Source organism: Ischnura elegans, chromosome 7 (genome assembly GCF_921293095.1).
Source record: "Ischnura elegans chromosome 7, ioIscEleg1.1, whole genome shotgun sequence".
Lineage (NCBI taxonomy): Eukaryota > Metazoa > Arthropoda > Insecta > Odonata > Coenagrionidae > Ischnura > Ischnura elegans.
The window spans coordinates 37,232,053-37,257,341 of NC_060252.1; the positions used below are offsets into that span (position 1 = coordinate 37,232,053).

Here is a 25,289-nt window from a genome sequence, read left to right on the forward strand (position 1 = left end):
TTGTGTAGATTTTAAATTCTTGTTAAAGTTATTGCGCAAGTTGATCTTTAATGCATAGCAAAAGTGTGAAAATTTCATTCTAGTGTGGTTTAAAGGAGACACTTCTTTAATATATACGCCAAATTCTGTACAGTCGTGTGAGTAAACACATTTTAATTGCAAAGACTCTTCGACTTTTGATGTACTTTTTATTCAGTCCTAATTTAATTAGATCTTAAAACATATATCTTCCTTCATTATTTTATACAGAAGTTTTAGTTACGTTTTCATCTACAAAAGAATGGCATCACTGTCTGAATGTGTGAAGCATAGAATAAAATACTAATTAAAATTCACTAATTCTTGGTTAACTTTGTGGTATTCCATTATTTCCTGGATATAGACAGTTACTTATACCACTTATTTTAAAAATAAGAGGTATAAGTAGCTGTCTATATCCAGGAGATAAAATACTAATTACCAGAAAAAATGACATTTATTATTTCAAAGAAACGATTAAAATCTGAATTATTTAAAAACATTAGTATCTTTGTTACTACTCGAAATGTAGCTACAAAATTGGACGATGAATGGCCTTGTTTAGAATGTAAAATAAGTGAAAATTCTAAATTTGGAGGAAATCGGACAAAAATTGACCATTCGGTGAAACTCAACTGTCGTGCTATTAGTTCTAAGTTGTTAGTAATTTTGTTTACCAGTAAGTTACCGCGCCAAAACATTGTTTGAAATCGTCGAGGACTGTGCTCTGTCAGGTGATCGCTGTTTTTCCTGAATGTGAGGAAAATCGTTTGATTTTTCAAATCGGAGAGTCGAGATAGACTGTAATCTCTCTAATCCATCTTTCAAATGTGTTGATAGAGATGTAATATGGATAATGGCTTTAGGCGGCAATTTATGAATGAAATCAAAGTTTAAAATTCGCGTTATTTCAAATGCAAATTTTGGATCAATATTTTCAAAGACTCATCCATTTATCATGGCTGACAAAGTACGTCGTACACAATCAGAATTTTTACGCGATTGTCAAAAAAGTATTTATCACATTTTCAAATTAAAAATTTAGAGATGTCGCGTGGTGAAAGGTCATCATTAAAAATTATATTTTACCTGCTCATCCGAGGGGTTATTGATATTTAGTATTATTCACTTGATTACTGATATATTGTTATTACGTGCAGTATTTCAGGTTGCTCGCTATCTGTCTTACTTCTACGAAAAAAATCTAATGGCTGTGTTGCAATGTTGGTGATCGGAACACAACATCAAAGCTTTTTTCGTTCATCACGACAAAGGCGGTATCTAATGTGCTGTTATCCGGAAGTTCGGAATGGACGAGGATCCAGCAGAGATGGTGTTTTTTTTTAAACTAGCGAAAGTTATCTGATGGAAGGTAAAAGCCATGAACCGTGGATAATTTTAAACTCGTGCTAAATTGAAGGAGTTTTTTTTTAATTAGTGGACAAAAAAGTTCAATTTGGGAAAATTCTCGCAGAAATTCATGCTTTCGAATCCGTCCGTGCTAAATAATTAAAAAAGAAAGTAATTCACGTAAATGACTGAAATTTAAGTGCAATTTTTTTGTTGTATCGCAAGCATTTGTATTCTCATCATCAACAGTCATCAATTCTGAGATTGGTTAGACTCAGCTCTCTACTAAATAATTCTTTCGTCTAATCTTTGAACACCTACAAAGTTTACTATGTGCCTCATTAACTATGTTGTGTTTTGCATGTAACATGACAGTAGTTTTCACTCAGTAGGTTTTCTAAGGTTTTTCACGCCCCCTTCTTGTATGGGCGTTTTCCTGCCGTGAGTTTTTTCTTTGAGGGATGCTACACCCTCATCCTCATATTTTTTGGCAAACATATATTTATTTTACAAAAAAATTCCCAAAACACTTTTTTATCTTATTTGGCATTTCACTAACAGTGTATATTGTATATTTTTGTATTTTAAACGTTCATTAACCCTTTATAAATATGTTTGCATTGACGGTATCGAGAGGGTTAGATGGAAGAGGGGACTTATTAGTCTCAACCTCGCCCGAATAAAGACATCTTATTATTATTTCATATTATTATTATAGTGCTTCTGCTTTCCATTGCGGAGACACAGCCAGATAACTCGCCGAATGGCTTCAGCATTGACTTGTCTTGACCTTTATGCCGATAAAAGAGATTTCTTAAGTGCAATGTGGCTAGAGTGTGAAATAGTGTTAAAAATTACGTCCATTCCCATTAAAAAAAAGAAGAAACATGCTGACTTCTGGAAGTATTCCGATCCATAACAACGCCCGTCATCTCAGCGCTGTTGCAGCCCAACTCCTCCTTGAGAAATTTCAATGGGACATTTTCGATCACCCGCCGTGCTATGTCGACCTAGTGCTGGGGGACTTCCATCTTTACGCTGAATTGAAGATGTGGCTCGATGGCAAGCGTTTTTAAACGGGCGATGACCTTCAGGACTATGGCATAATTCATTGTAAGTCATTGGCGCCAACGTTCCATGAAGAAGGTAAAGTAAAGTAAAGCTTGTCCGCAGGCACGGCCAATCCCTCAATCGCCGAGGCGATTATCTCGAAAGGAAACCACAAGTGTGCTCAACAATTAGCAACGAAATAATTTTTAATCAAACGCTTCGTTTTCTGATCATGACACATCGGATGTTGAAAAAAACGGCCTGTACTGTAATGTGAGAAATTCCCATCTGAAACCCTTCAGCACAAATCTCGCGCATTTTCTCATAATAGGCTCTGGTGAGGCAAATGGCAGGTTAAAGGTAGGTTCAAAACTACTCTCCGGGATTCAGGTTAAGGGACTCGGAAAACCTTTTCCTGGTTCTTCGTCCAAATACTCTTTAATAGCCAGGGAATATGAAATGTGCTCCACTTGCTTGGCGTAAGTCAGTGAAGGTGCTCCGTAGAGAGTTACTATCACGCCGTTTTACACGCAAATTTTACGGTTTGATACAAGTGAAAGTGGAAAAAGTGGGGAAGATGTTTTCAGTTTTCTTGGAAACGGTTGATGGGTGGAAATTGGCTCCTCCGCAAGATTGAACGTGTCCACGTCCTCACGGAGGACTGACCGAAGAAAGTGAATTACTGACTGGTTCTCCAGGAAGTTGATAGGGAATCAATTTATCGCCCATCATTGGTCACTCTTCTTTTCTCTACAAGGGAGTGAAAATTTCACTTATTTGAAGCCCTGTCTTCGAAGGCAATACTCACCTCAACTGCCTCAGGAAAACCACTCTTGGACCGGCTATCCAATCAATTTGTTCATTTATTTAGAAAATTACCCAAATTCAGCCTATGTTCGGGTATGTAAAACACTATGAATTGTGACAAAAATGGAGAATGTACTCAAGTAAACATGATTAACAAAGATAAGTAACTTTTATACCGGTTGTGTGTAGTGGTGAGAGTGCCGGCTTCCCACCCAGTAGGTCCGGGTTCAAACCATTGATTGAATGGTACTTCAAGCCGTGTTCTCCTTGGCTCCTTTCGTCAAGAGAAGGCTTATGCCGTCGCCGAATTTCTCTCCACCCATCCCTCCCCATTCTTTCCTCGTGGCGATATTGAACTCAGCTGTCGGACGCCTCCTCCAAATTCGATGCCTGCCGTTAGAAACACTGTGTCAGATGGATCAATCGTGAAAGGAGAGGTAGGAGTAAACCTTACCAGTTTTGCACTGTAACAAAGTGCATGAGTTGAAGCTTTATTATATTATAATCTAGTCTATTTCACGAAGTACTTCATTGTTAGTACCCGTATAATGAAACTAGCAGCAGCTCAGTACTGTTAAGTTTTACTTATTGTGCTTAAACTAATAATGAAAACAATAAAATCGAATACATATAGCTATTGTCGTTCTGCTAAAAGCGGTGGGAGAGAGCTAAAACTGATCAGTGTTACCTGGAAACGATTTTGAGCTGAAAAGCTGAGGAAGAGGGAACTTTTGATGATGCCAATGTAGAACACAACACGTTTGCGAACACATCTACATGGCCCTGATGCTGGATATCGTTCTAGGAGTCCCAGTGGAATGCACAGATTCGAGAATGCCATACCAAGCAAGGGTCTGTAACCTTTTCATGTCAGGAGCCCGCATATTCAAACGCACGTGTGCCTGCGAGCCGCTTTTTCGAAGTGGTATGACTGTGCGTCAGTCGCAAATCTTAGTGTTTTTATCGAGATATTATTATTGAATTAAATTTTACTTAACTTCAATGATACGCTGTTTCGTATTATATATAAATTTATTAATCAATAATTCAATCGATCTATAAATGATGATTGATATAAAAAATAAACATTTACCAATTCATAAAAAAATATCTGGTACGATCGGATAAGAATACAGGCCGCGTTTTTGCCATTTCCTGCTGTATATATGTCGGTCAATAGCGAAAATTTTATCAATTTTAAACTTCGTGCAGTATGGTTTATCAGCGTGGCCCTTGTAGATCGGTGGTGCCCCCATGGAGGCGGTCGCCCTCACTGGGCTTATAAAAGATCACTGATATCAGCCGTATTGTACTCGAGCCTGCCAACGAAATAAATCCATTCTAATTAACTTCTCATTGGAAAGTGGCGTGGCCACCGAAATTAGTAATCATGTTCTTCTATAAATGTTTCCTTTCGCTTTTTTTTGGAACACCACGTGCTAATATTGACCTCTTTGATTATTACTTCCTTTGTACACCTAAGCTTTAGATATGCATATTTCATTAATCGTGAAATTTATGGAACTGGACCCGAGAGGCTATAGTTATAGTTATCCATAGTTATCACTCAGTAGTCAGCAACATAACGATTTTTACGAATATCTGGCATTATCAATAACCTATGCACTGAATGTTTTCGTGCCCTAATGTGAGCTATTCTTTTTTTGAGCGCTACTCATTGTTTTTTAATCCCACTTGTGCGAATGCTAATATTTTTTAACGAAATGGTGGATACGGAAGATATTCATGCCAAGTTTTTCAGTGACGCCTTATCTGTAATCGGCAATGTATGTCTAAAGGAAGCTTGAGTCGGAAGGATGTTTGGGCGAAACTTTCCGAATTGGACTGGAATGAATTTAATTACGGAAGGGTGTACTTAGCAGGAGAAATTCGGAGTGGTGCGAATGATGGAGTGTCTCTAATAAATTACGGAAACGTCTGAATGGAAGAACAGACAGACGTACCTATAGATCTTATTTGATTTGGGTGGATTGTTGTTGGGAATCAATCATCTTTCTGATGTTTTCTGATGATGCTTGCTTTCATCTTCCAGCATTTGAGGTCACTCGATTTTTAAGTTTTCAGCTTCCGTTTTTTTAGCATCCTTTCTTCGCTCAAATATTAGGGCCAGCGTCTCTGTCCGGCGGTCTTCGGCTTTCTGAGATTTCACTCAGCTATTTTTTCATTGTCTTCGTTAGATTTCGATATCCCTAATATTTTATCGCCTATTTTCATTGACCACGGGTGGCTGCCTTGAATGTATTCCGTCCTGTTTACCTCCTAAAGAGCAGGTGCGGAATTATTTCCCTAAATATGTTTACGAGTCATTAAAATCATTTGAATAGGGTGGTTTCCTATTATTTTTTTATTGCCTAAATCGAAAGATTATTACTCCTGGAGTACGTATTTCACGCTTTTAGATTTTTAAATGACGATATTTAAATGACGTGTGACGTATTTCTGGTTCCCGCTGCCGCCTTGTGAGGTGATCTTAAGGCGAGTTGAGCGCTGATACGACGCAGGCTGCTAGCGGGTAGCTGAGTACCCTGCTGGCTGGTAGCGCTTGGCTTAAATAAGGATTATTAATACCGTATGAAATGAAGAAAACTTTCCGACCTTAGCCAGTTTTAATAGGTGATTATTAAGACATGTTTCCCTGAGCTCTGTGCCTCATGCATGCATTGGTAACCTCAGACGACGTATAACTCCTATCTTCTCGTATAGAAACTAGGTCCCTGTGACGTCACGTGGAGTGGCATCGCATGGGCGCCAATCTGGCCCTTTTCAAATGAGGATAAAAATGGACCATTGCCATTCGTCTAAACCGGTATTTCTAAAACGAAATAATTTGTATATTATGAATACAGTAATGGTGGGTAACGAATCGCAATCAATGACTTTCGTTTTCTTTGATGAAGGAAACTACCCTATTTTAATGTCTGTCGGAGATGCTCAAGCCTAAAATTTGGTGGAAGGAGAATCTCACAATTTGTGTACACCTGCTTGCGCTAAGCCCTGCATAGCAAGACAGCCATGGGATTTCCGATGCAAAAATATCTTACTCTATCTCTGTAATCTGGAATGTAGAAACATTTTTACAAATAATTGATATACTTATCTTCAATACCCGAAGTGATTAATCGCCGACGTTCTGTACGTTTCTCTTTTGTGCTGCAATATTATTCCTACCTTAGCATTATCCTCTGTTTTGCTATCACAAATACCACTTATATAAAGAATGATAAATTATATGAAAAATATTTATGTTTATAATATTTCTCTCCTTTTCTTGCTCCAACTAATTTCCATCATTTCCTGTTTCATTCTTTAGTATTTCTATTCCATAATTATTTCCCTAATTCACTTGAGGTGCCCGCGTCGACAATATTGACAAAAATGATAACAGCAAAGGGTCGCCTTGTCCCTGACGGCTGGAAAACAAGCGGAGAGTCAACAATATGCGCTACTAACAAATATATCTTCTCTGTCAATGTCTCGGGGATTTTGAGAGGGAAGTTGGAGCATGACTTTGTCGCCAGAAAGAAAGAAAACCGTCTCAGTCGGCGACGAAGGAGAGAACGTGACAAAAGACTTGCAAGGAAGTAAGAAACGGCTCGACCACACGCCTTCCCATGCCAGCAGAAAAGTGGTCCATCTCCAAGATACGTATAAAAGGTCGTTTAACAAAAAAATTGAAAGACGGCTCGCGCGCGAGCGTTCGTTTCCTTCCGCCAGCGGTCGCGAGAGCGAGACGAATGGTCAGTGGAGCGTGGAGGGCGATGGAAAGGAAAGTAGGTTTTGGAATGTAAGTGCGCGGCTCGGGGCATTAGCGGAGTTCGACAGGGTCTCACACGGAGAATGGCCGAGGCGGAGGGCGGGGTACGGGGAAGTAAAGTAATGTCCGGGGGGAAGAGAAAGGATTTTTGACGCTACATCCGAATTTCTCGTGTTTCCTACGTCCCGTGTTTTTAACTTTGTGAAAATCCCGCATTGTTGCTTTTTATCGGCTAACAGTGGCGTAGACAGGGCGGCAGAGGGAGCACGTGCCACCCCCCGAACCATTTAATTTTAGCAGAAAAATATTAACCTATGAATCAATTTTATTCTACTCCACCAGTATTTTTTAGCAAAACAGCTAGCCATCAATTGTGCAATTTTTAGTTCCAAAATAGCAGAAAATGTGATTTCTAGAGATATAAATGTTCACATTTTCCCCATCAGTTCCACACCCCTAACCCTAATGATCCTCCTGGTTATGCCCCCCAACACATTTCCTTGGCTACGCCCCTATCGGCTAAAAACGGTGTCATGCAAGGGTGTCTTCTAGGAACGAATTTTGGAATTCTATGACTTGACCTTGACTTCCCCCCAATCGATTCATAAAATTTCCTGATCAATAGATTATGGAATATAATGTCATATACATGCGAAACTTTTGGCCTCATGAAATTTTGCACATAAATTGCCATGGGAAAAAAAATTCAGTCACATTTTGAAAAAAAAATGTTTGTAGGTGAAGGATATTAACAATTACATTCGAGTTTTATTACCGGATTGAACTTTCAGCAGTTACTGTGGAACTCACTGCGACGGAAAAGATTTTTTTTCGCTGCTGAGTCAGCATCTGTATATCTGTCTTTGTTTGGGTTGTTTTTGATGTTGTTGGCGAATTCACCTTATTGCTTGAGTGACTTCATGTTATTACATGTGACAATTATGTATTATAATATGCATTCAATAATTATTCTGTTATAATCATCGAATAGGTCATGTGATAGCCTCCAGTTCATGATGAGACTAGTGTAAATCGCTTTTTTCATGCTGTTAACCATTTTTCTTGAGTATGCGAATACCTACCCCCGCAGTGGATAATGACTAATTGGTAATATTGAAAATTCATTAATTGCGTAGAGAATTTTCGTCTGTAACTTGCCAACGAGTAGAAGTACCCAATATTATCTAGATTAAATGGGAATAGGCCGACATACCTATGTTCCAGTTATCGAATCGCATCGAGCTAACTTTAAGTGTGTGGGTCCGATGAATTCTCACTTGAAAAGAACAATGCTCTATCGTCAATACTGGAGCATAAAATAGAATCGATTTAGGATGAATTGAGGTCGGAATTAGAAAAGTATTTTCTTTTAAAGAGTCAATCATTGGCCTCTTTTGAACAACTTTTTCTCCACTTACTCTTTCTCGTCTCACTACTCACTCTCCCATTCGGTAATGTTCCAAAACTCAGTGTTGTAAAAGCGCCGATTGGTCCAAAATTGTTGTATTTTTTCCACAGGGGATGAGCGGTAGGGAGGGTAGTCCATCGGCCTACTTACTAAAATAATCTTTGAGGCATTGATCGAGGATGATATTCATGACTTTCGATTGCTATATGTAGTTATATACGTATAGCTTCCACTAATGTATTAACTTTTGCTATTAATTTCATGCCAACGAGCCAAATTTCCGGAGAAAGTAAAATGCTTCTATTTTTTAACTTGTTCCATGGAGGAAAAGTTTCAAGTTTAAACTTTAATATATGTGTCCGCGTAATCTAAAAGCATTTGTGCGCAAATGAAATACATTTGTGAATGTAGGCGAATATTGGAAAAATGAGCGGATTGCGAGATAGTGGTGAATTAGAAAATAGAATCCAGCCTTATATGCCTCAACACTCCAAGCGAAAGATTCCTATCTTAGGTTGGGCGGCACCTACCTCCTGGAGGACGCAATGCTACAAGATAGTTCAAAGTTTTACACTTTTATGATTGAACTGCGAAGGCGATGATTTCGGATGAGGATGATGACTTATTAGCGCTGAGAATATTTTCACTCAAAAGATGAGTCTGGTAAATTGCCTTGCTAACTGGTCCCAAACATTTTTCTCAATATATCTACAACTCCCTTACGGAAGTCGTTCTATTTCACGCGAGTGGCAAACAAGGTTCTGCTAAAATATTTGACTTATCATGGTGATTATTTTTGGATGGTATCCAAGCGCAGGATATGGAGATGAGTCATATGTAAGCAAGGATGGAAGGATACTATTAGCTTAGGTAAGGACTGGATGAATCAATGATGCCTTATGAAAGGGCATATTTTTGAGAAAATTAAATACATATTTTCTTTATAATTTTCCATTTTCTGAGTTATTAACTTATTTTATCCGCCTGACGGGTTCCAGTGACTAGGATTTATCGGGAAGATAAAGTTAGAGCTATAACCGGGACTCTGTAGATAGTTCGTGCATTATCTCTCTCCTGATGGAGAAGTTTCTAGTGTCAAGACTCCGATGCTAAATTTCCAGTCAATTAGACTGAAACCACCAATTCTTCACACTTCTTGAAAGCACGAGCCGCTTGGAACAGCTCCTTGATTCGGCGATGGTTAAGCAGAATCCGTAGACCGTTTCATCTACATTTCATGGCCAGGCAGGCCGATTCGTTATGATTCCCAGTGTTCATGTTTTTACGAGCGTTCGCGGGCATTACGTAAAGGTTTTAATTTCACTGAAATAGCTATGGAGCAGGAAGAAGTGTTGATATATGCTAGTTTTAACCTTTTAAGCAAATTCAGCGGAATGTTTAAGAAAGATTTGTGACGCTTTTGCATTACGTAAATGAATGTCCTTTACGTAGATTATCACGCTTAATAGCCATTTAAATAAAATATTTACCGTAGCCAATATGATTTGGTGAACTCACCGTAAGGGTAAGGAATTTTGACATTTATTAATAGATATGGAATCGCAAAATGTGTTTTCCATAAGTTTCATCTAAAGGTACATGATGGTGAAAATTCCGACTCACTCAATTCTTCCATTACGTTTATTATTTTCCTTTCCTTCTTCTTTTCTTTATGCTCATCGGCGCAAGTGATCTCTACGATTCGTGTCATCTCCAACTGCAGGGTCGCTGTGTTTAACCCCAATCGTATTTCAATCTCTTAAAGGCTGCCAGCATGTTTCCAATGGCTGCTTCACCACGGGAGAACGAAATAGGGTTAAGAATTCAGATCAGGACAAACCATTTTATTGCTGCGGATTTTTTTGCTGTTGGTGCTCATTTTATAGCAGATTGTTGAAGATTTGAAGTATTAATTGCGTGCTTCTAAAAATAATATTTTTCTATTTTATTGAAGATATATTGCGGATTTTTTTGCTGTTGGTGCTCATTTTATAGCAGATTGTTGAAGATTTGAAGTATTAATTGCGTGCTTCTAAAAATAATATTTTTCTATTTTATTGAAGAAATATTTTGCTTTCGTAGATGACATCTGATAATAGAAAACTATGGGTACTCGGAAAACTCGCTGGAAGCGTTGTGTCGATGCCCAAAGGGGCTACTTTGAAGATTTTTGAAGTGATGTACCTATATGAGAAATAAATTTTTTGTTCTCGACTCAGTCCTACTACTTTCAGGACACACCCTGTATGGTACCCAGAATATTGAATATTCAATGCATGTTTTTTTTTATAATTGACGCTTTACCTCAGAGTCAATTGTGGCGACGTACTATTCATTCAGCTAACGTATTTTGACTTCTTGTACTTCATCAACTTGCTAATGGTGCTGAGGATAGTATGGTGAGGTGCGTACGTTATAATTTTCATGTTGTGACACACACTTTTGCAGTCGTTTAACAAAATAGTATTTTTCTTTTTGAAAAATATAGCTGCATTTTTTCGCGGTACTTAGTATCACAGCTCATCATTATCATTTTTTATGCCAACTTCAATGCTTTCTGTTTCGGTAGAGAACTATTTAAAAATATTTTGAAATTTTCAAGGTACTTGGTAACATTTATTTTGAGTCTCGGTGGAGCCTCCTTTAGTAAATACTTGCTTTTTTTAACCCTTAACCGGTGACGTGCGGTCTGAGAGACCGCTGCGTTTCTAAAATTATGAATATTTTCAAAATATCTACAATCCTCGTGAGAGTCATAATTTTGTATGATAAGGACAAGGAATAATTAAAATTCAACTTTCTTATAATTTATTACTGAAAATTTGCATCTGAATTTGATTAGCGGCCTGTGAGACCTCACGTCACTAAATTGAAAAAAAAAACGATAAACGTAATGCTGGTGGAAATGATTGAAAAAGTTGTTAAAACAATTATTACTTATTTATCATGAATAATAGTGATTATTAATTTGTAAGGAAGCGTTTTAAGTTGCACAACGTGGATAATTAAGTTCTTAATTAAAAAAAGTACATACGATAATAATAGCTCAAGTGTTTTTTTTAATCAGGTTTTTGATCCTGTTTCAAATAACAATTTTGATTGAAAAATCGGTTCGTATTGGGAATGAATACTTTTAAATATAAATTTGAGAATAGCTAAGCTGTCAAAGAAACATTTAACTAAGCAATAAAAGAGACTGTGCAACGTTTTATGAATTTTTGTTTTATTGCGGTCTCCCAGACCGCACGTCTCTGATAGTGTAACAAGAATTGCACGTCACTGGTTAAGGGCTAGAGCCAAAACAATATACCATCGCGTTTTCCTTGAATTGAACTGTGACTTTCCTCGTAGGCTATAATTATTTTTTACATTTTCCTGGCGTTACTTAGATAAGTTCTGTTGTGAAATCCGAGGCCGCATGCATTGGTGATATCCTTTCCGTTTCTTTTCTGTGTCTACTACTGTTTTTCTCAGTGGATAGCTTTTCGAGTACTAGTTAACTTTTTACCGTAATCTAGCCAATTCCTCCGTGATAGTTACTGTTCAGGAAAAGATTTGTCTCTTAAGAATTGCCATACCTACGTTTCTCTCCTTATATGTGACTAAAAACCCCCTTTGCAGTAAAATTGGAACACAGCATGCATATCATTTGCTAGTTTGCATTCGTATTTTTAAAAAAACCATCTACCACGTTTCAATTAAGCGTCTCAATGATTTCAATCACGCATGAACCCGAATTTTATTAAGATTAATTTACTTCTGGTACCGAAAGAGAGAAAATGATATTCGTCCAAATCACCACTATTAACCAGTTTATCCAAAAATATGACTCTAATGCGGTCACGCAACTTCCTATTCGATTTTTTTTGTCTTTTTATGAACTGACAACGTATGACTAAATATCAATTGGCTTACTGAAGTTTTTATTGTTCAAAGTGACTTTAAAAAATTGTTTAAAATATAACTGCTTTTTAAAATGTTTGCAACATCCTGACCTGAGATGCATTATATTATGCAACTTTTTTATTGAAGTGCTCGGTAAAATCTGCCCACCCATATCGATATTGCAGTTATTATTTTTAACAAATCTGTTTGACTTGTTGTCTCGAACTCGTGACGTTTCGATAGAAATCCCTGTAATTTTCATTATTCTATTCTTATCACCATTTCTATAGTTTGAGATAAGCACACATGTTTAAATGAAAATTGATTAAATATTTGCCACCTTTTTTGCCGCTTTAACATAATGTAGATCAGATTCTACAGCGTCTGTCTAGGTTAAGCAATTGTAATTGATATTTTTTAGCCAGAACAAAAATTTCTTTTTTGTGATTTTAATGGCGGGATGAGTGATGGAAGGGACTAAACTAGTGTCTTTGTTGATCAGTGACAATTGGGTAGTTTCCTTCATCAAAGAAAACGAAAGGCATTGATTGCGATTCGTCACCCACGATTAGGTAGTGCATTCATAATGTACAAATCATTTGGTTTTAGAAATCCCAGTTTAGACGAATGGAAAGGGTCAATTTTATCCTCATTTGAAAAAGGCCAGATTGGCGCCCAAGCGATGCCACTCCACGTGACGTCACAGGGACCTAGTTTCTATACGAGTAGATAGGAGTTTTATATCGTCTGAGGTTACCAATGCATGCATGAGGCACAGAGCTCAGGGAAACATCTCTTAATAATCACCTATTAAAACTGGCTAAGGTCGGAAAGTTTTCTTCATTTCATACGGTATTAATAATCTTTATTTAAGCCAAGCGCTACCAGCTAGCAGGGTACTCTGATACCTGCTAGCATCCTGCCTCGTATCAGCGCTCAAAGCCTCGCCCCAAGGTCACCTCACTTGCGGCAGCGGGAATCAGAACATTGCCAGACGGAGATTTCCCGGCATTCATACTGAGCCGTCGCGTTTTCGCGCGCTTGAAAATTTTCCCTTTTCATTTAATCGCGAAAAATAGATATCGTAATTTAAAAATCTAAAAGCGTGAAATACGTACTCCAGGTGTAAAAATCTTTCGATTTAGGCAATAAAAAAATAATAGGAAACCACCCTATTCATTTAAGCATGCCTCGGTGGGCTTGATCACAAGTACGAAGCAATGACGGAAATATTTTGATAAAATATTTAAACGATAAAAAATAACATCTGTAATTGAAATTCAATTACATGAGCTGGCGATAATAAAATATTTCTCCGAGATAATTTTTAACTAACTTTTACCCATATTTCAACCCTAACGTTGTTCTCATTTTTTATGAAGGAATAAGCTCATTTTTTGTGTTCTCTCCTTCCCATAGGAATGAAGATGTCGCCGCTTTGGTCCAAGGCATTCACGACAGCGTCAATGGACATTCTGCTCGACTGCAGTTCTTTGACGACGTACGGTATGTTAGACCAATTATTTCCAGCATTCCTCAGATTTTTTATGGTAGCTACATAACTTTTGTAGCAGGATATTCTGTTCTAAGGATATTTATGATTTTCATGTATATGGAATTCTTGAATGAACTCTACTGAATGCACAACTTATTGTTTTTTTCTGCTTGATAAGTGGCGAATTTCTTTTAAAAGACATAAATGGCGAGAATAGTATCGGACTGCATCGGGTGAAATTTTTTAAATTATTTGTTCATATTTAAGACTATGTGGAACGGCAATATCGATGGTCGGCGAGAAAACTTGAATTTTTTCATGACTTCAATTTTAACTTTTTATTTTTCTGAATGTGATACTTTCACTTCATTTACGTATACCAGATCTGGCCACGGTGATAATTTTATGGAGTCATTCCCAATGCACACATTTTGCGAAAACTTCACAGAGAAAAAAATCATTCACCTTGACAGGGATTCGAACTCGTATCCCCCGATTACCAGTCGAGTGCTTAGTTAAGTTACCGAGATGCCATTCCCCTATGTGGAATTGTCTGGACTCTACCGGGCAATGTGGTCTGGACTGTTGAGCATGTTGTGCGACTATCAGTCCAAGTCGAGCGCGATGAAATGTAAGAAAAATGTAAAAATGAAAAATTGCTGAATTGATTAATAATTTTCATCTCACTGGCTAAAACAGTAGGCCGGAAATCGGGGATCCGGGTTCCAATACCGGTTAAGTCGAATGATTTTTTTCTCATTGGAATTTTCGATCACTTTGACTTGACAGGTTTTCGTGATTTCTAGTTTTCATCGGCAGGTCATTAAACCGTACAAGTAGTTTCTATGAACGTCTCTGTAATGAACATTTTTTTAATTGTTGTTATGCAAAACGGGTCTGAGCAACAGATAGTGATCACAAAATTTTTATCCTTATGGTTGAGTCAGTGATGCGAAATATTCTGTAGGAAAATGAAGAGGGGTGAATACTCATGGGGAAGTAATAATTGCCGAAGATAGCGACTAACTAGTTATTGAAAGTAGGAGAATGTAGGACGTCGGTGGAGGATATAGATGGGGAAGAGCTACTTCTGAGAATGAACGCGGATTGACGCAGGTACTTCAAAAGCGTGCAGTTGCCGTGGCTCTTGCGGGGGAAATTAACATTCTTGGAAATAGTTCAGGAAATCCGCGCCGTAGTTGACCAGAATTAAGACGCGTACTTTTTAACAAATTCTACTCAGCGCTCAAAGCTTACGTAATTGTAACCATTTTACCCGTTAAAATTCCGCAAATAATCTATTTTATTATTGGCCAATTTCGATAAGTGCTTTTGGAACTGGTATTGCAGCAAATCGAATCGTGAATTAGAAAAATATTTATCATAATGTCTCGTTGTAATTATTATAGAGCTAATTCTTTGCCAGTGTCCTTTTAATGAGAAACTCTAGATAAAAATTAATTCTCGTGGGAAAATCACTGCTCTTGAAAAATCGCTGTCTATCGACTTTGTTGTTTTCTCACTGCTTTTGAAAATAAGATCGGTATTTAGACCTTTATAATCATATATTTACTCAAAACCACTATTCCTGTTGTGTGGGGAGTTCCTAAAGCATTTAGGTTTAAAGCCAGTGTAAGTAATTAAATTATTGATACAAGATTTAATCGTTTTTTATCTCCAATTCCAGTTAGATTAATAGCGTTTTCTTCGCGAGTCATCAGTCTCTGAGTCCGATTCTTCTATGCAATCGATATTCAAAGAGGTATACATATATTTGCCCAGATTTGGTCAAAATCTAACATATTCTCCTAGAATACTGGGTTCCCTTTTATACTGAGCTTCAACCTAGCGTTATCTTGGTGTTATCGTGCTTGGAAAATATTAGCTTGGATTAAGTTAACGTTGAAAAAGGAAAAAAAAATCAATTGGAAGGAAGTGAGAGATATATTGGCTTGAAGATTGAGTGGCTGCTGCCCCAAGTAAATAGCAATCAACCGATCTGGTTCCTGCCGCCGTAAATACAACTTTCAGATAACAGACAAGCGAGTCATTCTTGAGTAAAGAAAGATTTTTCATTAAATCACGTTGAATCTTGATCAGATGATGCCGTGAAATCATTCATCTGATATGATAAATATCGAAAAAGTTGATCGTGGAAAGTTAGAAGAGCAGTGATGTTTCGCAGCACTTAAAGAATTAATATTTTATTGATGTCTGAAACACTAGGTTACTTACTTTACTTTGAAAGTACATGACTAAGCGTTATCGCTACATGTGTTGGCATATGCTCATTTACGACTCATTTGCCATTTCAAGTGTTAAGATAATGGACGCCCGCAATGAATGACGTAGCATGGTTGTTTTTTTTAATGAAAAATATCATTATTTTACTCGAATTCGCGAAGTGTGTCCAGTAGTAACGGTGCACGGTACTTATTGTGAATTATAGAGATAATTATCCCGGGCTCATTTCTGCGTCGCTGAATATTAAATGAGTTTTTAAGTGCAGCTTATACCTATTAATATTTGTATTAAACTGATATAAAAATACTCGATACTTTGGTGACTGTCTTGTGGCACTGGGCTCGAACCTTATTTAGCACTCTTTCTTCAGTCCAGTCCCATGATCGAAGGCAGCGATATTCGTCTAGTTTCCTTTTTAAATGCATTCATATTATTCATTATTAACCAGGAAAGAATTTGAGTGAATGAATTTTGGGTGAGCCTCAGAGGCTCGTCGCTGACTTTCAATTCATTGTATTGTCATTTTATTTGCATCTTTAATTCTGTATTTTCGTATAATCCGGAACTGCAAATGGAGGCGCACTTAGTCACGCTAAAAATTGTCAGCAATCTCTGCCCTTTACTACTGGGCCCAATGTCCTGAAAATTATACTTTACCTTCAACGTAATCATTCAAAGAATGAGATGGTGTGTTAAATATTTTTTTCTGCTCGATTGAGGAGTGGAGAGGATAAAGAATAATTTTTAAAAAATCAGTCATTTATGTTGGGAATTAAATTATGAACTTTCTGCGACATTAATTCAAAAATGTCCATTTTTTCCTAGCCTCTAAACATGCCGCTTTCCTCTTGGAACGAAAGAGTTGTCCGCGAGAGAAATCGTATGTGGAGAAAATCTGATCATTGTCCTCAAAGTAAGGCAGTGGTCGCTTTTTTTCCCTATACCACCCCATTCCAGTCGTTTCCTTACGATCCTATTATACTTTAAAATCTGCGCGCGACACCGATAATAGTGCGCCTTCCGCCGCTCACTTGTCCCGCGTGACAATTCCAGCCCCGCGCTCGCCTCTCTACGGGTGGACTAGAAATGATGTGGGAGGAATAGATCAGATCTAGTAAAGAATTCCGCTCAGGCTCTCAAGTTGATTAAAAAAGCACACATGTTTTAGCGTATGGGAAATCATTTCCTCCGTAGCGAAAAATCTTTGAAAGCACGACGGCCGTGCGCCCTCCTTGGAATCTCGTCCTATGCGTCGTAATTTGGTACCCAGATCCGATAATTTATCTCATAATCTATCTTTGATAACCTACCGTTTGATCTTTAATGTCTATTCTCGCTGGCATGAGTTGAAGTTGTAATAGTAATAAAAAAAAAGCTAGCAATCTGGGTGGTTATGGAGGGTCTATTCGTTAAAAGTCTAATATTCCCATTTGAGTTCATTTGACTTTCGCTTCCTTAATCACTGCACCTTTGAAATGTTGGTGATGGCCCTACGCTTGTTGGCTTACCTTAGGAGCTAAACCTGAACGGTTAACATCAGTATCCTTATGCATCGCACAGTCCGCTGAAATCGAGAAGAGCGGGTCAAATTTCATATCTTCTATGTTTTTTCATCTAGAGCAATGAAAGTTTCGTATGAAGTCTAAAATGTATATTCATCATCGCAACCTCGTGGACCATACACAGACAACTTCAAAACAATAGGGCGACAAAGCGTGTCATTAGGCATTTGAAATAGACAATGAGTGCTGTAAGGCATTTCACTAACGTTAAATTAAAGTTCCTTATCTCAGCATAAAATTATTTATAAAAGTTGTTCCGAAATTAATCAACCAATTTTTTTAAATTAATTGAATTTGTATCGATTCACCAGGATAATATCCAGTAAGGTATGGCATAAATCATAAATTTAAGTTAAAACGAAGGAAAGGATTTCGAAGAAATCTAAGAGTGCAAATAACATGTTACAAACCGAACAAAAATTTATTTTGACTGTTTTTCTATGGCGATAAACTAGGAAACTGCACCATACCAATATTTGTATCAATATCAATGCAGTCACTTTCCTCCTCAAAACCAGTATACCCTTCAGTCACTACCAGATTCCTGATCTCTCGCATTAATTATGTTCTGTTATTCACTACTTCTCTCGCAAAATTCCGTGAGTCGGATTAAATTTGCAATCTGCAAAAGTTATCCTATATTTCAGCTAGCCTTGAAAATTTTCTGGAATAATTTCACTGCATTTCTGAATGCGTGCGTGCGTGGACTTCAGGGCTTCTTCTGATAGTTGCCCAATCGGGATTACTACCGCCGTAGCAATGGAATCCCCATCGAAAAACACCTTACGAAGTGTAGTTGGCGAGACATTTTGATCCGTGACAACGGAAGCGGATCATTCATTCGTGTACGTATCAAAATGAAGGAAATGCGATCTTTTAAAAAATTTCATTTAGTGCTTCGAAAAACCAGATTTTTAGTTTTAAAAATTCAGATTAATAGAAACAGTTATTTCGCTTTTAGAAGGGGTTGATCGGAAAAGTCTAAAAATTCATGCATTTAAATGAGGATGGTAGGCACTCAATTAATTCAAAGCCGTGACATTGGAGGGGGGCCAGTCAGGTGCTATAGGATGTTGATAGGGGCTATTATCTGGGAAAATTTGTTGCAAATGGTCGTCAATTTTTCCTTTAAACGTAACATCGAGGGCGGAGGAATAGAATTTTCAGTATATGTATGCTTAAAACCTTGTAACAAGCGCTAGTGTTGGAGCTGAACTATTGGTCCGCTTTGACGAACAAATATCATCCACAATGAAGCGGGGGCAAATTGAGGCAAAATTTTATTAAAACGTATTAGAAAAGTTGTTCTTTACGAGTGTTACTTCTTTTTTCTTCCTTCTTTACCTATTTAACTTACTGTAGAAATTAGGGGAAAAAACAGTGTTCATTTATAAATTTGATAACTGCCAGAAATGTTGGTTTGGATAAGGTTTGCGTACTATATATTTCGGTAATCTCCTTTGGCAAGTGTCGTTTTTATAATAATATTTCTAAAATAACCACAGATGCTTTCAAATAGCCCCAAGAGCCTACGTGAATATAGAAAGGTCTGAGGTTTTCCCGGCGTATGATGATGTTGAAGTTGTTTCGGGTTTCCCACCGGGTGAACTACATCGTCATTAGGGCTTGATGACGATGGACGACACGGCCATCTAAACGTCGGCAGAGATGGAGAAACTCACCCGGTGGGAAACCCGAAACAACTTCAACATCACGTGAATATACATTTCGAAGCGCAAAAGAATCTATGAGGCTAAATTTGACTTTTTTTTGTCAACTTTTGGACTCTTCCGATCGTGAAAGATGTCTTACAATTATATAAGTTCCTTGTTGCAATGGCCCTGTAAAGAAGACTGTTACTCAGAGAAAGTCCATTTTAAAAGTTAAAATGCTGAATTTTGGCCAGCTTTTTTCGATTTCAGCCCACTGTGCGCCGACGGCTGACTTTTTGCCTCTGATCATTAGGCATCACGGTCCTGAACGGTCACAATGTAGCCGTCACACATTGAGATCTGTTACTATAATCTCCAATTTACTAATACATATGTACCCCTAGGGTGTAGTTGGAGGCAATCCGCCTTCTCTCCTACATTTCGGCAATTGCTATTGTTTTTGCTCCAATTAGCTGAAGGAACTGAATAGCTTTTCCTGCAATTCCAACGGATCATTAGCAGTTACAGAACGTATCATAACAACACAACGTAGCTTAACATATGGACTAATTTTGATGAACGTATAATTTCCTAAAAAAATATCATTATTCTCAGTGCCTGCCGTGTCGATTTTGGTCGAAGGTACTTACATGTGGTTCTTGTTATCTAACTGATTGCCGAGATGCTGCGATAGGCATACAGGCAAATTTGTTACTAAAATCTCCTTGAGTAGGAAAAGAGTTATGTGTAGTCTAGCTATTTAGCTTGAAAGGGGAAACTCAAACCGAAGTTAGTAAATTGAAAAATTTGGTGCGGCTATTGATCTATAATGGTCCAACTAACATAACTAGGATAGAAAAGAACGGAAAACTTCGTGCAATTCTATTGGGAAAAAGACAACATGAGGCGATTATTCTGTGAACATTAATTCTCTTCTGTTTTTCTGTACAATATGGTTAATCGATTCCACAATACATCAAAGCAAGTCTCACTTTTTGTCCTTTCCGCTCCAAATTTTTTTCTTGCCTTGCATTTTCCAAGGCAGGTGTCCTAAACGTCTGTGCCACGCCCCTCTGTCACCCCACTGGGTGGTTGAGGCGCAGGATTGCTTGGCAGGCCTCCGCCTTGACTTTTGTTTTTATTGTCCCTATATTACATCAGCCAACATGTCATCAAATAAAGGTAAAAAGTGTCTCGCAAATTCCTTGGAAACTAAGTGCTTTTGTTTACTCACTTTGCATAAAATTTCGCTTGCTACAAATAATGTTTTGTCTTTCACATTAGAGGTTTAGTACTAGCCAATCTGCGTTAGCTTTTCAGTGATATAGGATTGGAATACACGATTCTAGTGTATTGCTTCCATCCTTAGAATCTGAGACAATGTCCATAAGATATCTTAAACACAAAATTTTTAAACTTCCAAGGTAGTTGAAGTACTCTTCCTTGACCTAATTACATATTTTCAGTCTTATAAGTACAAATACTTTAGTTAATTCTTCTAATGTGTTAATGCAGCATTCCGTGATTTTCCCCATCACTTGAGAAACTATGATGAGACTGGAAGAAAAATTATCCGTTAGCTACTCTTCACTGGTTTATGAGTATCAACTAGTGATTGTCCCAATTTTTTTCAGAAAATAATTTATTCCTTTATATTATTTAGCTTTTTAATACGTACGGTGTAAAATTTTCTGAAGAATTAAGAATTTCGGAAGAAATGGATCGTATTCTATCGCAAAGTTCTAAGACTTGTACCAGTTTTTAACCTGGAATTAATAAATAAAAAACCATCTTCAGGTTCAAGCACAGGATACAGAGAAAGAACTTATGTCGCACGGTGACGAAATTGGTTGTTACTAAAATCTTATGTGAAATTTGCAAATATTTTTATTTAACATGAAGCAATTTCACCACGTCACGCCTCAAACCATCAATGTTTTTCGAATTTTACTACCAAGGTAGTAATATCTTTCTTCGTCTGCATATATCCGTTGATTTAAATTAAGCCCATAGCAGATTGATTCTCTGGGCCTGCCTAGCCTATCGTCAGTGCTCCTCATCCTAGCAATGGATCATAATGAGGGACTATGATCGTGCTTCGGGTTGCGTACTTTTACTTTTCAGTCGTTTTACTTTAAATTCCGTCGCAAATATCTCGAAAAGCATTGTGCGTTGGCGGCTGAAGCAGAAATCACACCTCATTTCCGATCACCTAACAAAATTTAAAGGAGAACTGGTGGTGACACTTGAGGGACTTTCCTTGTAAGCCAGATATTCGAATTAGTGGAGTCCTAATTCCTAGTGGTAGGTTTGCTCGAGGCAATGTGGGTAACCGGGGCACTGAAGACGGTAAGGGAAAGGAAGGAGCGTTAGGCGGAACATTTGCGCGATGAGTTATTCTGTCGCCGGAAGTGCACTGAGGGGGTCAGTCCACTTTATGTCGCATCGCATTGGACTCGTCCCGACCGCGGAGTGGGACTAATAGCACACTCAACGAGACTGCAACTCATCCACAGCAAAACACGAGTGGATGTCCAACTGGGGCGGGATCGTTAAGAAACACAGCACGGAGTAGCTCTCTGCACCGTCCCCCGGAAACTGTAAAAACGGAATAATTGTGCGAATGTCATTCCCCCTTTCTCTCAGAGCATTAGAAACCAACCGTTGCTATCGTCCGTAGTGTATGAATCGGTTTCACGTCTCACTGAGATTTATTTGATCGTGAAAAATAATTTTTTCAGGGTTTCCAGCTCACTTCAAAAACGGGGAAGACCGGGAAATCTCTGGGAATTTTATTTTGCTCACAATATCTGGAAAATAACGAGTTGACTCAGGAAATATCTGTGACATGTAAAATTACACCATATTCAGGTGGAATGGAAGCAATTTACCTTATTTGTCCAACCAAACGATTTTTATTTACTGAGTCGAATTTTCCTAGTGCGTCGCATTTTGATTCAATGTAATCACTAAAATTAGGTGCTAATATTTTCCACATTAGCACATTGTGCTCTTATTGGTCATATTCTATAAATCATTCACGTGAAAAATGTGCATTGATCGGCAATTAGCAAATTTTAGTTGCGTTGTCGCGTTTTTATTTAGCATTCTTTATGTTACCGGGAGTACCATGTACTTTTTTCAAATTTATCAATTCTAGAATTTTTTCATTTCCTTTTATCAACCCTTGAGAATGCCGAGGAAAAATTCGATTCCTTTATTTTTTTAAGTTGTTGATTCTTTTGCATAAAACCATTGAAAGTAAAGTTTGGCTGTGATATATTCATGTTTATCATCGCTAGCTTAGTGGTATTTCAATTGTTCATGGGATGGTGATGTTATTTTCTGTCCTGCAATTTTAAATTGTTTATAGTCTTATTTTTCTGTAATTATAAAAATACATCCCAAAAGATTCCCGTTAATTATCGAGAAAATATCAATTATTCCTCTGGAAAAATAAAAAAATATATTTAGAAGAAAAAACTTGTTCAGATGTTAGCGTGGAATATCGCGCTATGCAATGCAGGAGCGTTAACTCTTCGGATGCATAAGAATAAGTTAGAGCGTTAAAGATGTGGGTGTGTTTTAGAATAAAAAAATATTTTTATAATCACGATATCCCGAGGGAAAGAGCATTTATGTCCTACTTTCACCTCGTATCTCAAACTGAAGTTTAGTTTGCATATTCATGGGTAGAGCTCACCCCAGACTAAGCCACAGGCGTCTAAATATCACACATTCAGGGTGGTTCAGGGGGCCAATTCCTTTCCAATAGCCATTTCGCAGATTGAGGGTATTTTACATAAGGATGTTCCAAGGCTTCACCTTGGGTTAAACCTGGGACCTTTTGAGCCTAGCGCTCTACCATTTAGGCCACCACTCTATCCCCAATAACTCGAATTGTAAACACAAAATTTATACTTATTTTTTGCCATCCTGACAACCTTGATATTCTCTCCTAACTTAAAGTGATATAATTTTGTATTTATAGTTCTCTTCGGTTACCATCTCAAAGTTATGTCCGCACTTGAGGCATGAATTTCCGGGTTTCGCTTCCTGAGAAAGGCACTTGGGTGCTCACGTCGTAAAGGAATTTTTTATTTAGCAATCGAAATAATGCGTTTATTATCATTTCCGCTCTACCTTTCCAAAATTATGTCCTAAATGCATCTGATTCCTCCTGTCTGCTCAACTCTTGGCCCGACCACCAAGGAATGAAAGGGAACGTCGGATATCCGGCTCGCCCTCCTCTCGCTTCTGCAACCCGGAAGAACTCGTGCGCCATTGGCGCGTTTAGTGACAGCAGTGCGTGACACGCTCGCAACGCTTCGATCTGTTTACTGTCCTCTAGGAGCCGAAATTTCCGTGCAGGATTTAGTGCTGTGAATTGTTCATATTACTATCTACGGAAAATCGTAGAAATTACCTTCCTCATAGGAAATTTTCCTTTCTGTAGAAACATTAAATCATGGTTTCACTAGTAGTGGGCCCCGTCGTTCCCATTGCGGCGCGGGTATTCCCTATCCTTCCCTTCCACACCTATCCCTTCCTTGGAGGTGTCGTCGGGCTCTCATCGCGGCTATACCTCCTATCCTTTTTTCCTTCCTCAGTCCTTCCCTCTTGGGATTGCGAGGGCGTTAAAGTCTATAACTTGGTTCCCGGTCCTCAAGAGTGTACCCCATGCGGGCCCACCCTAGTTGTCCGATTCCTCTGTTCATATTACTGTATTTTGTATCATATGAGTCCATGTTTCACCAAACGCTACATGCACGAGGTAGGTACCGTGCAAGCCACCACAAGGGTGTTTGGCACGGGGTGATTCCACACAAGGCATGCAGCACTCATCCTTATAAGGCCTGTTAACATTAACTTGTACGAGTTGATGTCAGTTCGAATGAATGATTTTTGTGAACCGGAACCGAAGGTGAACGAATGCATAAACCAAATTAGAACAGGTTCTATTTCCTATAAATGCATTCGCACGAGTTGGGTGGTTACATGATGCATTTTCGTGTTCGTTCTCGCGTTCATAGATTTAGACATCAACTCGTGCGTGTTAATGTACCGTGTGAACAGGTCTTTTATCAGAAACGCGCTCGTCGCGGAACACAGGCCAAGCACGCATGACAACGACACGACACCTACACACAGGGTGCTCGTAGGTATAAAAATATTTTTAATGTACATCTACTTTGTATCGTAGAAGCCGTCGCCAGGATGTGTGGCACGGGGTGACTCCGCACCAGGCATGCAGCACTCGTCCTAGCCTTAATCAGAAACGCGCTTGCTTACCGGACAGAGCTCAATCACGCAGGACATCGATACACGGTCAGACCAGAAACCAGGGGAGTGCTTAGGTCGCGAATATGCTACCTTGCAAATAAAACTATAAGTTAGTAATAGAAAATGAAAAGTTAGCGTAGTAAGATCATCCCTCTAAAGTTTGCGATAATTTTTCTCCGTGACAAGCATATTAAGATCCAAATGAAATACTTTGGCGGAACACTCAACCAGGCTAGGAATCAAACAACCGTCCTAACGTCAATAGACCGGATGGGGTCATTCAGGGGAAGAGCGTCGCACAGTTTCATGCTGTAGCAGCAAGGGGTCATGTAATCAATCATTTATAATTTTACCATACAGGTACATGCCGATTTTATGTAATCATCAAACTTCTACAATCCTAAGATTGGTTTGATGCAGCAGTCATGTCTCCTATCAACTAATCTTTTCACATTTATAATTTTGCCATCCAGGATTATGCCAATGTAATACCATCATCAACAATCCTAAGATTAATTCAATGCAGCACTCATTCTCCTATCAGGTAATATTTGCACACCTACGTATTTCTTCTCTTACACATTTTATGCGAGGTGTTCTGTCTGCATTTTTGCCGTCCATTTGTCCCTCAACGATTGGCTTTCTCAGGCCATCATGCCTCAAAATGTGGCCGATAAAGTCGTTACGCATTCTTATTAAGGCTTTCATAAGGATTCTATTCTCTTCTACTCTTCTGAGAACTTCCTCATTCTCCACTTGG

The 25,289-nt window shown here is 38.2% G+C and overlaps 1 protein-coding gene across 2 annotated transcripts in view; it reads left to right on the plus strand.

Moving 5' to 3' along the window:
- LOC124162171 overlaps nucleotides 1–25,289 on the plus strand; it is a 163,266-nt gene that overhangs the window by 18,476 nt on the left and 119,501 nt on the right. For both annotated transcript variants that reach the window (XM_046538596.1, XM_046538598.1), the window contains exon 3: nucleotides 13,713–13,799. In XM_046538596.1, the coding sequence (XP_046394552.1) occupies nucleotides 13,713–13,799 (87 nt within the window). The remainder of the gene's footprint in view (nucleotides 1–13,712; nucleotides 13,800–25,289) is intronic.